The sequence below is a fragment of the Pocillopora verrucosa genome, chromosome 3 (assembly GCF_036669915.1).
Source record: "Pocillopora verrucosa isolate sample1 chromosome 3, ASM3666991v2, whole genome shotgun sequence".
Lineage (NCBI taxonomy): Eukaryota > Metazoa > Cnidaria > Anthozoa > Scleractinia > Pocilloporidae > Pocillopora > Pocillopora verrucosa.
This window is the reverse complement of record NC_089314.1, coordinates 17,837,889-17,850,513: the sequence shown is the minus strand read 5'-3', so window position 1 is coordinate 17,850,513 and position 12,625 is coordinate 17,837,889. Positions and strand designations below refer to the sequence as shown.

Genomic DNA, 12,625 nt, shown 5'->3' with positions numbered 1-12,625 from the left:
GTTTGCTCGTTTGTTTGCTGTAATGGCGTGTTTAACTCTGGTCTTTCCTTCACAAAAACTAAATTCGAACAGCACACTCCAACGAGACACAAGGGAATTTAATGCGGCCTTTTCTCAAAAAACATCCTTCAATTTCTGTTGTGCAATTTACGGTACAAATGTCCAAATTGAACGGAATTGGAAAGACTCACCGGGAGCGTATATTTGTTGTAGAACTTAAATTAAAACCTCGCTCGCTATTTCACTATGAACAAATTGCTCGAGAAAATTCAGATATTAAATGAATGAAAGTACCATCGTTCAGTTTAACTGTAACCAAATACCTCACGTTTCAACTTTCTGGGTACTTTTTGTGAACGATTAAAATTAATTGCAGACGGTTTTTAGGCCGCTTGTCAACCAACGTAATGACAATATTGTTTATACAAATTCATTCTGAAACCAATATTTTTCTGTCAACCAAAGTGATTTGATAGAGAGAAAAGAGAGGATTCATAAGTTATTTATCGGCTTGAGGTAGTGACCGACGTGTTTGCTTAACAATACTGCCCAGCCGGAAAACGAGGTATATTTATGAAAAATGACTACGAAAGTTGGGATGTACTCAGCGACTCACGAAAGCGTTACCGTGGCCCGTGGGCAGAGATAGGAAAATACTGACCGGGTAAAGAACCAATCAGATTGCAAGATTCATTACCGTGCCCTCTAAAAAAACAATAATCAATCTTATCACATAGAAGGTGCTATCTTGATCTAGCACCAAGTTCATGTAACTAATTTACAATGAAATGTGTAGCAGCTAAAGGGGAGAATTGACAATCAGACCTTGGGAGTTAAAGGGTTAACATTAATAATAAAATAGTACATTTTTACCCGTCTTTTTTGTGCTTTTGAAACTCGAGAGTGTGTTTCTCCTTCACCCGAGGTTATCGAAATGGATTCCATCTCCTTTGTGACATCTAGTTCCTTATGATTCTCTTTCTACAAAATAGATAAATAAAATATAACCAGCCAAAAAGCATACTTCAACCATTATAAATGAATAGTTCATCTAAAAACCTCTGAACCCACAAGTTTGTAAATTTTCTTCTTTCTTGTTCTACCTTACCAAAAACAGAGATTTGCAAAATGGACCTATGTAGTCTAAAGAGACAACAAATTCTTACAAACAAGACCATTCTGAAAAGAAGATTTTGCAAAGTGTGTCAAGGTTGGCAAAGGGTTTATATGTGGCATGAGATTAAGGTAAAAATGAATATTTGACAAGTGAATCCAACTGAAACTCAAACAAGATCTGTGAATGTGTGAACCAGCACAAGGAGTGATTTGCCTCCTGAAATATACATGACCCATAAAATTTCTTTCATTTTGTGAAAACCTCAAGATTTCCCTGAAACCACACACACAAGGAGAAACTTGAAGTTTTCCCTTACAGGTTTGTGATGCATGAAATGCTGTATAAAGTATACCTGACACATGACTTTTTAAAAAATTTGTGCATGAAATGGAATCAGGATAACCTTCCCCTCCCCCCCCTTCCCCTTTGTATTGGTGAACAGAAAATTTGTGCTGCATCGTGGAGACTCTGGAACAACTTAAGAGAGTTGGGTTATTGAATCATTAGGAGAGTCTTATCTTAAATACTGATTTGCTTCACAAAACTGGATGTAGGAAGAATGTTCCATCTAATATTATTAGGTCCAAACATTCATGAAAAATATTTTTTAAGTAAAAAACAAGGCGTTGCAAGGAAGGGCAGTGACACAATGATTTAGGAATATGTTTTAAAAATACTTATTTGCAAGAACTAACACTTGAGTCACTCTGCAGTGAGTCCAGCTCATTCTTATGTCTCACGGATAAATCTTCCTCCAGCTTTGCAATCTCAAGAGCCATCTCTTTTTTCTTCTTTTTGTCACCTTTTGGAACAGAGTGTTTCAACGCCTGGATTTTGGCTGAAAAAACAAACAAACAAACAAGTACAACAAATAATTCAATGAAACATCTTACATTATTTTAAGTTATCTTCGGTGGAGTAATACAGATCGAATGTTCTTTCAGCCTCATTCAACAGATATGAGATAAGGATAGCCTCACAATGCACAGTTACCTATGATCTGATGGGTCGTAACATTCCACAAATATGAGAGCAAAAGTCCGCCTGAACCGATTGTCATAAGCGTGGGAAATAGTAAAAAAATCTGAGTTCCCTTTAAGATTCATAACATGTCAGAAAATAGTATTAAAAAAGGAAGACGATCTTATACCCTGAAGATCTTTCGCTTCCTTTCTGTGCCTTTGAAGAACGCGTTCTAACGATGAATCCTCGTCTTCTTCCGCCATGTTGTTGAAACGTATTACATGAAGCTCAGAGAGACCGCAGTTGAGCTAGCTACGGACTCGACTATGCCCCAGGTTTCACAGGTCAAACGTTTAACTGACGTTGGTTAGACGTTACTTGAACGAGGCTTGAGAGCTTGTTTGTTCTTAGTTTAATTGTAAGGTCCACGTATGGACCGTCAAAAATTGCAAAGCCGGCTGTATTTCAAGCCGTCTTGCGGGGTATTGGGAAAAGTTTTCAATCAGCAATAACCGCGCCTCGGATAAACCTCACTGGCTACAGTAATGCCACTGCGCAAAGCTAACTGTTAATTGGTGTCTCCGAATATATAATGTGAGGTAGACATTGAAAGGCTGTGGGACAACATAAAATGACACATCACCATGACACTTCCTAGACAGTGGTAGATCGATAACTCGAGAGCCTTTCAATAAACTGCATTAAAGCTAAAGTATTATTGAAAATTTTTCCTATGTAGTTGAACTCGGCTGGAAAGAAGATAAACTCGTCTGAGAGAATAAGACACCTCATCTAATCGACCGAAGTTACAACAGCGCCTGCGCATTGCCAACTTCAGCTACCGGTGCTCATTGAATTCGCTGGTCAAATGTCTATCAGACAAATTTATCTTCGAAATGTGTAGCAGCTAGAGGGGAGAATTGACAATCAGATCTTGGGAGTTAAAGGGTTAAGAGAGAGCGAAATACTCGACTGAGTCTATCATTTGAAGGCAAACTACTTGCTTGGATACTTTCGTTGGCCCATTCTACCACAATCATGGACTGAATCATTCTTGCGGGCAAAGTAAAGAAAAGGAATGTGGAACGGCCGTAACGTGCTTTCAAGGGCTTATCCTGCCACAGTCGTGGATTGAATCATTCATGCAGGGAGGGCAGAGAAAGATACTGAGGAAAGGCCGTGACTGAACCCTATTAATCTTGGTTGGCCTGTTGATAGTTTCCTTCTGAGCAAAGTCGGGAATCTTTGTTAAATTTTTTTGCTCATTTGCATGCACGAGCTCTTCATTTTCCTGTCAAGAAACAAAAATTTTGGAACTCGAGATTTAGGAGATATTTACCTTCTCTAAAATTTTTTAAGGTACACAATGTTAAAAGTAAGAAATTTTTAAAAGAACGTCTTGTGTCAGTTTCACTCTGAAAGTTGGCCGTTTGCAATGGCGCCGGAATATTTCAGTAAGTTTTACTCCCAACAAGTTCAAGATTTCCCCAAAATGGTGAAACGTTCTTTCAATTTTGGAAATAGTTTCTCCCTTATATCGACTTCTTTTCTTTGGAAACATGTATCAGTAATGAAGAATAGTGTAAACAGTGAGGTCAGCAAGGATTCCCCCTCATCTACAGGCAGATCTTATCTAATTATATATAAATTAACTTAACGTCAATCAAAGAAATGATAATTGAAAATGTAATAAAAGCAGACGTTTGCAAAAATAAATCCGCCAACGCCGTGGGTTTTTCCCTTATCGATGATAATGTTGCCTTACATCATCTTAACAAAAGGCAGAAAAAATCTCACATTCTCTTGGAAACCAAATGACTGCTACACTGATTGATCTGTTGCCAAGACATCAATAAAAATTGGCTATTTTCAACCTTTATAAAATGAATTTGATCGACCTTTCGCAAAGCTGTAAGGTTTATTAAAGCTATTTTTAGAAAGTCAAGAAAATTACCGCTGACCTTAAATCGCGCCAAATATGGAATATTACGTAGTTTAATGACGTCACATAAGAAAATAACAAAAAGTCACGTGTTCAAACATTCTGAGAACTTACGCAGCATAAATCGATATTTGGGAAGAATTGCTTCCATCAGAAGAGCATTTATTCTAGGCTACTTTGCCATTGACAATGAAGTGGAGTTTTAAAGAGGAACATTCCTTAGGTAGGTTAAGTCGTACACCTTAATTTATCGCTTTGACAATATTCTCACCGCTGTTTCTCTGTTATTGTAGAGTCAAGATGCCACGAATCTGCAAAGATAAGGGCGAAGTATCCTGACCGAATTCCCGTGAGTGCTCGTGTCCAAACGTTATTTTTGGTAGTATCAAGCAAGATTGATTTACTATTATTATTGTTCTAGGTCGTTGTTGAGAAAGCACCTAAAACCAGCATTCAAGATATCGATAAAAGGAAATTTCTTGTTCCTTCGGATCTGACAGGTAAGCTTGCCATTAAACGGGAAATACTGTAAACTGAATGGGCTAAACTCGACGTAGTTTCGTCCTTTGTTTCAGCTCGAGGATTTTGTTTGTTGTGTCTCGTTGATAACCATTAAAGTGTTTAAATTTTTGCCTATTTTACTGTGTATTATCATATATTGTTCTTATGTGACAAAAAATTTGTGAGCTATATAATTGTGTTTCCTTTCAGTGGCGCAGTTCATGTACATCATCCGGAAGAGAATTCAGCTTCCTCCAGAAAAGGCGATGTTTCTTTTTGTCAACAAAGTTCTTCCACAGACAAGGTTTGTTGCAAATATGTTAGCAAGCTTTTAAAACGAATGTCTCGTTGTAAGTTTGTATCACATTAGTTACAGAGCAGATTTAGCGAAGCAAAATCACCGTCTTTTTCCTCAACGTAGTTATTTTTTGCGACCGTTTTGTTTACATCGTTAAATCTGCCTTCCAAAGAAGAACTCTGGTTTCGAGTGAGTTTGTCTTTTAAGCAACATCGTATTCTTTTTTCGTCTACCAAACTAAAACGGAGATTTAGTTCTTAAATAGTTCGGTCTTAATAGAGGAGATTCGAAAGTGTTCCAGAAAGAGAAATTCAGACGTCTTTGCAGTTGCGGCGCTTTTACTTGTAATGGCCGCTCTCAGATTCCAAACTCTTTCATCGCTAACCCGTATCTTAGTCTCCATCGACGCTTTTCCTCGTTTCACAGCTGTCTTTTGGAAAGGCTTGTATGTGCTTTGTTTATTTTCCCCACGGATCCCTTTGGTTTTTGTGCGAAAAGAGGAGCTCGTTCCTTATTCCAAAGAATTTCGCAATTTTAATTGCAAGTCAACAGAGGTACATAACCAAGAGCGGAGGTTTTGTCGGGGAATAGATATTTCTTACAGCTCCTGGTAATTTAGGCTTGTCCGAATAATACCAAGAAGAAAGAAAGCTGTTTAAGTCGTAATTTACATTTGCTGGTGGCAGAATATATAATTCACCAAAATGTGCTACCTTGTTTATACTGACAGTGCGGATGGGTCTTTGATAATATGGTATGCTCCTACCTTGTGCATTTGTGTTTTCGCGTGTACATAGAGATTTTCCTTTTTTTTTTTTCTTTCTTTTTTTTCTTTTTCAATAAAGAACATATACTTTTCCAGAAGAATAATTTAACATAGAAACAAAGGTCAAATTACAGTCTGTTGATCAATTCTACATCCAGTTTGCCTGAGTCTCATGTGAACTTAAAAGTTGCCGTGTGACTTACCTCATGTAACAACACCATCCAGTTAACTTATCCAGGAGGTTTCTGTATTTCTGTTTTGAGATTCTGCTTTCCCTTCCATATCACTCTTTTTCAGTATCTTATTGTTACCCTGTAGTTCACAACATTTAGCAGTGGTATTGCATGATTTTCAGAACCATCTTTCTTTTTCTAAGAACTCAGCTGTAGTTTTTTTGTTTAACAATTTGAGAGGTTCAAAGTCACCATGAATGCATCATACAGATTTTTAGCAATTGAAACTGCCCACTGGTGAAATTTAAGTCAACAAAATAGACCAAAAAACCAGCCAAAACAAAAGTACAAGTGCATAAAATTTTTTTAAGTTAACAGACACTTTTCAGAGTATTTGATAAGAAAAGTGGGGAAGCAAGTGCTTTGGTTGTGTGTTGTAACTGACCTTGTTCCATAGTTATTCACCCAACAATGCATACTCACTGTTTGTACTTTTCCCTTATAGTTCAACCATGGGTTCTATCTACGAAGAACACAAAGATGAAGATGGCTTCCTGTACATTGCCTATAGTGGGGAAAACACTTTTGGAATGTAAATGCTTCAGTTGAAATCTCTGGATTGAACTCAATATAAACTCTTGGATTGTCAATGTACCTTACAGATTGGTTTTGGGTTTTATTAGGGTTAATAGTCTGGCAAAATATATTGTGTTCTAAAGGAGATTAAACATGCTGAACTAGATGTTACTTTAAGAAAAGATTGACCTGGCATCTTTGTGTAGATTTCAGTGTTTTATTGTAGGATCAATCAGGTACATTGGAGCTGTGATAAAAAGTATGGATTGTAAATTAGCATAACAACAAAACTGCGATTTTGTAAATACAGGTATATGCACAATGTATACTACCACTCAATCTTCAGCCAGAGAAAAACAGAAATATGAAATCCAGTATCCTTGGCTGAATTTGTTTATGAGGTTGAATAGAATGCTGTCTTCGGGTTTGCTTAAATTTCTTATGTGTACTCCAGCTTCTTAATATTCGTGTTATTTTGATTACTGTGCAACTTTTAACAGAATAAAACTGATTCATTCTCTTGACACTAGTGACAGTGGCCAATCGGCTAAATGACTATACAAATTTTGAGTAATGACCACAAATAATCCATATCTCCTACAAGTTGCAGCTAGCATGGCTAAGAACCACGAAAGTTCTTTATTTTTTCATTCTGATCCAGTGAAATTTGATAGGTTGTCAGGCTTCAGGCACCAAGTTGGAAATGCAATGAGGAATTTTTCCCTGACAGCATTATATATTGAAGCTTGTCTCTTTGCATTGTGGTAGCTTGTTATTTTCTTTTGCCTGAAAATAAAGTCAGATAATTTTGATGTAACTTGTGGTAAATAAATTTTTCATTTTATTAGTTAAACAGTGTACTGCACACTTTGTTCATATTTCTTTTAAGATCCAGATGATAGAAATTGGTGACAGGTTGACCATTTCACTTCCAAGATCTCATTAGTAATTCCCCCTATTTCTATTATTAAATTCTTATGATGTTAGTTCTGAGAATTTTGTATTGTATTAGCTATGATCCTCTAATTAATATATTCTATAATCCCATCACTAGTTTGCATGATTTTGTATTTAATAGTTGAGAGAAATTTGTCTTGGTCACTCATAGAAGTTGCAGGGTTAAACTTAAGGCATGAACTTAGAGGCCCATCCAGCCAGAGAGTAATCCCATTTCTGAGTCATGATACTTCCTCGAGTGTTTCCTCTTGTCACTATGAGTTGCTTCCCAGATCCTTATTCAACACCAGAATTCTTGTGCCAGTTTTGCCAACCAAATTTAAAAAAAAAAAATAAACATTCCATACTTTAAATTACCATATTTATGAATTAAGGACTTCCTTGGCTTTAATACTGCTAATGCAGTTACCATTACATACATAAAAGCTCTGTAATTAGTTTTAGGAGTGTACCATGTACCACTAGTTGGACTAACCTTAATGAGGACGGAAGCTTCCAGACAGGAATGCTACCAACCAGAGCTTTGAATGTCTCAAACAGACTTGCTTTACAAATGCAGGTTCTAATAAAAAAAGCGTGGATTTTTCTTAAATACCTTTGAAATGAAGAAAATGAAATGAAATGAACAAAACTAAATGATCTTGACAACATGGAAAAATTGTACAGAAATCTTAGTTTTTCTGGTCATTTTTTACCTTGCTTTTGGTGATGAGAGGTTCTTTTTAGTAACGCCCTGTCGAAGTCCATTAACAGAAATTTCATGGTAGAAGGGATCTTTAATCCAAATAATAGCTAATAGTAATAAATTTGAAAAAAAAAGAAACTGTCAGAGGAAGAAAATCAGGGAAAATCAGGAAACATGCTTTTATATTAGCTCCTTGCAAAAGACTGGTAACAGCAGCAGCAGTGGAAATACAGCATGTAACAGACAAGACTCTACAAATCCTCATTTGCTATCTTGTATGTAACTGACACAGCTGGAAACATTGTACACATTAGGTTAGAGGTACCAGTTGATAAAGGGGATAAGTTTCTTAGTTGGTAATACTAAGTTACCAAGTGGTACAATTTGTCATTAGCTTCTACATAGACCTCGGTGTGCCTCAATTTTCAAAGTGAAGGCCTCCTCACAAGCTATCTCTAATTCTCCATGTGCACAAAGGAAGAGGGAAAAGGAGTGGTGAAAAATCGCCCTAAGAAACACGAGAAAGAAGTCAAATCTCTTCAAATAAGGCAGCTTTTCTACTTGGCTTTCCAGAAAAAATTTACCGATACTTGAAATACTTGAAATGTAGTGAGAGAAATTAAGTTTTCATCTTTTTTTACCTGTTGAGGATGAAGATACTTTACTCTGACTCTGTTCCATGACTTTATATTTGCTGTGTTCAAACTGCACATCTGCTTGAAAGGTCTTGGGCTTATGATGACAAAATTCACTATACAAGTCCAATGATACAGATAAAGTGCGTTCAAAGATTCCTCTCTTCATAGCAGTGCCATCATAAGGGCACATACCAACCACAATGGATGACAGGTACACTGGAGTTGTTAAAAAGTAAGACAGCAGAGCTCCTTGGATACCAAGAACATTCCATTTCATTATTTTGTCACTGCATGACATTGATAATGTAGGATCTCCACGTCCTGGTTTAGTGCGTAAAATACCCACAGTATGGTATCCAATGCCAGGTTGAAGAAGATCCTGCTCACCTCCTGGCACACACTTTGCTCCTGTTCTATGCACATCCTTGTACTGTTTACCATTATTTTGTATCTGATTGACATTGGCCACCACATGTCCAGTCTCATCATTATTTATACTCACAGGATCTGTTTGTGTTCCATTTGCTTTTTGTTCCTTACAGTTGATGGTGAAATTTTTTAGGTCTTCACATTTTGATTGTGAGTCTGATAGGTACAATGAAAATTCTGCTGAGGTTTCACTTGTGTGGTTACTACTATGCATGCCAGTAGCTTCTTGAGAAAAGATTTGCACAGTTGATGATACAATAGAGGTTTCAATCAGAATGTCAGAGCTTAAATCATTGGTTGTTTTCTTTTCAAGACAGATTTTCTTTGAGGAATCCATGGGTGTGACAATTTCAGAGGGTGAGTGACATTTTCTCTTTCCAGACTTAAGGCTTTGACTTTGTAATCCTGAAACTACCAAAGTATCATCTTCTGCTTTTGGAAAGATTGAAACATCACCACCTGAAAAATGGAATTATGGTTGGTAACTTTTAAATATCACTGAGGTTTGATTCAAGTTTGATTCAACCATATAACTTAACAGTCATATCATATTTAAATTATTTTCTTAAAGAGTTAATAAACAATCTTTTGCCCAGTTTAAGACTTATCTAAAAATAATTACAGATAAAAAAAGAGTTCAATTAGGTACAAAGTAATTTGACTCAGGTAACAAAAAATGAAATACTTACAAGGTGTATGGGAAGTAAAAAGATGAAAGGACACTCCATCTTTAAGCTTGCATAAATAACTTTCCTCTTGGAAAACAAATATACTTTTCTCCTCTTTATAAACATACCATAACTGCTGGTAAAGATACCTTGAGAGAAAAAAACATTGATCACACCTAACAATATATTAAGTATGGTCCTTGAAGGCTAAACATTGGTTTTCACAATAATTATATATTAAAATAAATATCCAATATATAAAAAGACTCAAAAATAGATGAAAAAAAAAACAAAAATAATTTTAATAGAATTAAAACAAAGGATCATTAGCATTCAGACCTGAGAAAACTTCTCCTGGCAATAACTTCTGCATGGCTGTCATTTAAAATAGTTCCTGCAGAGATACATGCTATATTAACCCTTAAACTCTGAACCAAGATCTATGATTGATAATTCACCCCTTTAGCTTCTACACATTTCCCTGTAAATTAGTCATGAGAATTTGGAGTAAGATCAAGATAACAACTTAAACCTGATAAGTTTGATTATAATATTTTCATTACATGTTTGCCTGATTATATATGGACATTTTAGCTTACAAAGGGTTAACCCTTTTATACCTAAGATCCACATGTCAATTCTCTTCACTGTTTGTTATACATTTCTTATAATTTTGGCTCTGAGAATTTGTTATAAAATCAAACAATTTCCCTGAGTTGATGTTCTATTGTCTTCTTGACACCTTTCTTCAGGACAATGTAATAATATTGTAAAAAAGAATTATTAAGTGGTCACTCCTAAGGGTTAAAGAGTTAACCCTTTAATTCTCAAGACCTAATTACTGTCATAAAGTTATTGTAAGGTTAGTTTGGAGAATTTGGTATTGGGTAATAATCCCCTAATTAATATTTGTCTTTATTCTTATCACTCATCTGCTTGATACATACATACATACATACATACATACTTTATTTGTCACGTAGGTCGATAAATGGCAGCTAAAAAGCTGATGTGCACCTACAAAACTAAAGAGTGTCTACAAAATTTAAATAATAACAATAACAAGTTGCGAAATTATGGTAAGTAAGAAAGGATGTAAGACCTAGTAATATAATATACAGTTGATTTACAGTAGTAATAAAAAGTAATAAAATAAATAAAAGTAGTAAAATAGCTTTAATATATGTAATTTACAACGTCTTTATTTAGTCCCTGTAAACCATTAAATGTTATTTTATCTAAAATGTCGGATTTTGCTTTGAGAGCAGATTTGAAAGAAACAATGTTCGGTTTGCTCTTCAAGTACACGGGTAAGTTGTTCCATAGAACAGACGCATGGTGAGAAAAAGAAGATCGACGGAAGTCACTTTTAGGGCGTTGCACGAATAGCTTCAGATTGTCCCTTAGATTTCTCAACGGAGAGTGTTTAGTAAACAAAGAGCTTATAGCAGCCGGAGCTCTATTGTAAAATGCCTGATAGGATATAGTGGCAATCCTCTTTTTATAGAAATATGATAAGGACTTCCATTTTGTCGCTGCCAGAACTTCAGTATTGGGGGTAGATTCCTTTAGGTTAAAAATAAATCTCGCGGCTGATATTGTGTTGATATTGTAAGGAGAAATTCTGTCTTGATCACTTATGGGAGTTATTAAGAGTTAACCAAGCTGAACTTAACTGAATATTTGGGAAGTGACAGTCAGTCATCACTGTTTTGTTATTGAGCATAACAAATTTGGCTCATTGTAATTTTAAAAGAAGAACTGTATACTAGTAGAGAAGAGTACTTCAGAGACTGATAAAAGATGCTCTGGAGTTGGAGCCACAGTTGAACCAGGTTTACAACTTTAGATAAGTTGGACTCATTGTACTAAAAAATTGTTTAAATGGTTACATTATCATCACACGTAAAAGCTACGTCAAAATTTGTTTGTACATGTCCTTTATTACTCATAAATAGCATAATAGTCAATTACAAACATAACATTTCTGTGAATAATTATTTGATGACTCTTTCACAGCTTTAAATTTATGGTCTGCATCTCCAAATTTTTTTAAGCAATTATAAGGCTCTTTCAATTGTACCAAATTTTTACCTTGATTGTTCATTCTGTTTCTTCCTATGCATTTAGAACCAGTTCCCATTGCAACCACCTCCATGGAATATTTTGTTGTTGAGTTGTCATCGCCATCTATAGTATTTGAACTACTACATATCATTAATAAATTTAAGAAATAAATCATAATTAACCTGCATACGATGGATAAAGAACTGATTCCCAGAGGTAAACTATTAGAAAGAAAAGTCTACGAAGCCTTTGCCTTGAAATCTTGTAACGTGCCGAAGTGGAATCTGTCGACACTCGCAAACAGGGTTTTTGTTAAAAAAAAAAACATAGGAGCAAGAGAATGAAGTTAAGCATCTGAATGAAATTCGCTCAGGCCACTAGAATTTAGCAGGAGAAATTTATGCGTTGTACTCTTAGCATTTTCCGACCCTGTAGATCTGCGTGGCAAACTCTTCAGATTTGTTCCAAGCCTTCCGGGTTGATCCCTTAATTTCATTAGCCATGCTTATCCGAAAAACATAGGTATTAAATAAAGGTAAATAGTTTAGCACCAAATGGTTATTTCATTTCAGAAATAATAGGTTTAAATGTTTTAACCTCTTTGCTGAACAAGCACAATAGCAGCCAACAAAGTCCACTCGCCATCTATTTGAGGTTTTCCCTTCTTGTTCAACTTGTTGAAATGATCACAACATAAACTAGCTAGCTTGTCTGCAAATATTTCATCTTCCTTCCAATGAGCCATAGAACAACAGAGCAGAGGTATATAATTCTGCGAAATATCTAACACAGTACAAAAATGTCATTGCCGTCCGCCATCTTGAACGAGATTTAATTCTAAGGAT

The 12,625-nt window shown here is 35.6% G+C and overlaps 3 protein-coding genes and 1 non-coding gene across 8 annotated transcripts in view; 1 reads left to right on the top strand and 3 right to left on the bottom strand.

Annotated features, from left to right (window-relative positions):
* LOC131781904 (deubiquitinase OTUD6B-like) overlaps window positions 1-2,418 on the bottom strand; it is a 9,549-nt gene extending 7,131 nt beyond the window's left edge. The window contains exons 1-3 of the mRNA XM_059098613.2: window positions 2,268-2,418; window positions 1,813-1,955; window positions 874-981 (exon numbers count right to left, since the gene is read on the bottom strand). Of these exons, the coding sequence (XP_058954596.1) occupies window positions 874-981; window positions 1,813-1,955; window positions 2,268-2,343 (327 nt within the window). The 5' untranslated portion in view covers window positions 2,344-2,418. The remainder of the gene's footprint in view (window positions 1-873; window positions 982-1,812; window positions 1,956-2,267) is intronic.
* An 86-nt stretch (window positions 2,419-2,504) lies between these two features.
* LOC131781920 (U4 spliceosomal RNA) lies at window positions 2,505-2,643 on the bottom strand. The gene has a single exon (XR_009340001.1). It is a non-coding gene; the product is annotated as a U4 spliceosomal RNA (small nuclear RNA).
* Window positions 2,644-4,110: 1,467 nt separating this feature from the next.
* LOC131781911 (gamma-aminobutyric acid receptor-associated protein-like 2) lies at window positions 4,111-7,189 on the top strand. The gene is made up of 5 exons (XM_059098624.2): window positions 4,111-4,245; window positions 4,316-4,371; window positions 4,444-4,522; window positions 4,734-4,827; window positions 6,266-7,189. Exons 1-5 carry the CDS (start codon window positions 4,212-4,214, stop codon window positions 6,354-6,356), a joined length of 354 nt encoding a protein of 117 aa, XP_058954607.1. The 5' UTR covers window positions 4,111-4,211; the 3' UTR covers window positions 6,357-7,189.
* Window positions 6,632-12,610, bottom strand: LOC131781910 (tRNA-specific adenosine deaminase 1-like). Of its 5 annotated transcripts, none has more exons than XM_059098620.2 (8): window positions 12,378-12,610; window positions 11,808-11,903; window positions 10,053-10,107; window positions 9,735-9,862; window positions 8,620-9,504; window positions 7,989-8,085; window positions 7,769-7,855; window positions 6,632-7,122 (listed from the first exon to the last, which is right to left on the bottom strand). In XM_059098620.2, exons 1-8 carry the CDS (start codon window positions 12,523-12,525, stop codon window positions 6,984-6,986), a joined length of 1,635 nt encoding a protein of 544 aa, XP_058954603.2. In that variant the 5' UTR covers window positions 12,526-12,610; the 3' UTR covers window positions 6,632-6,983. The 5 variants fall into 5 exon arrangements, with proteins under 5 accessions (XP_058954603.2, XP_066020756.1, XP_066020757.1 ...); XM_066164659.1 differs by having other exon boundaries at window positions 11,808-11,917; window positions 12,378-12,511; XM_066164660.1 differs by lacking the exon at window positions 10,053-10,107 and having other exon boundaries at window positions 12,378-12,513.
* Between the last annotated feature and the right edge of the window lie 15 nt (window positions 12,611-12,625).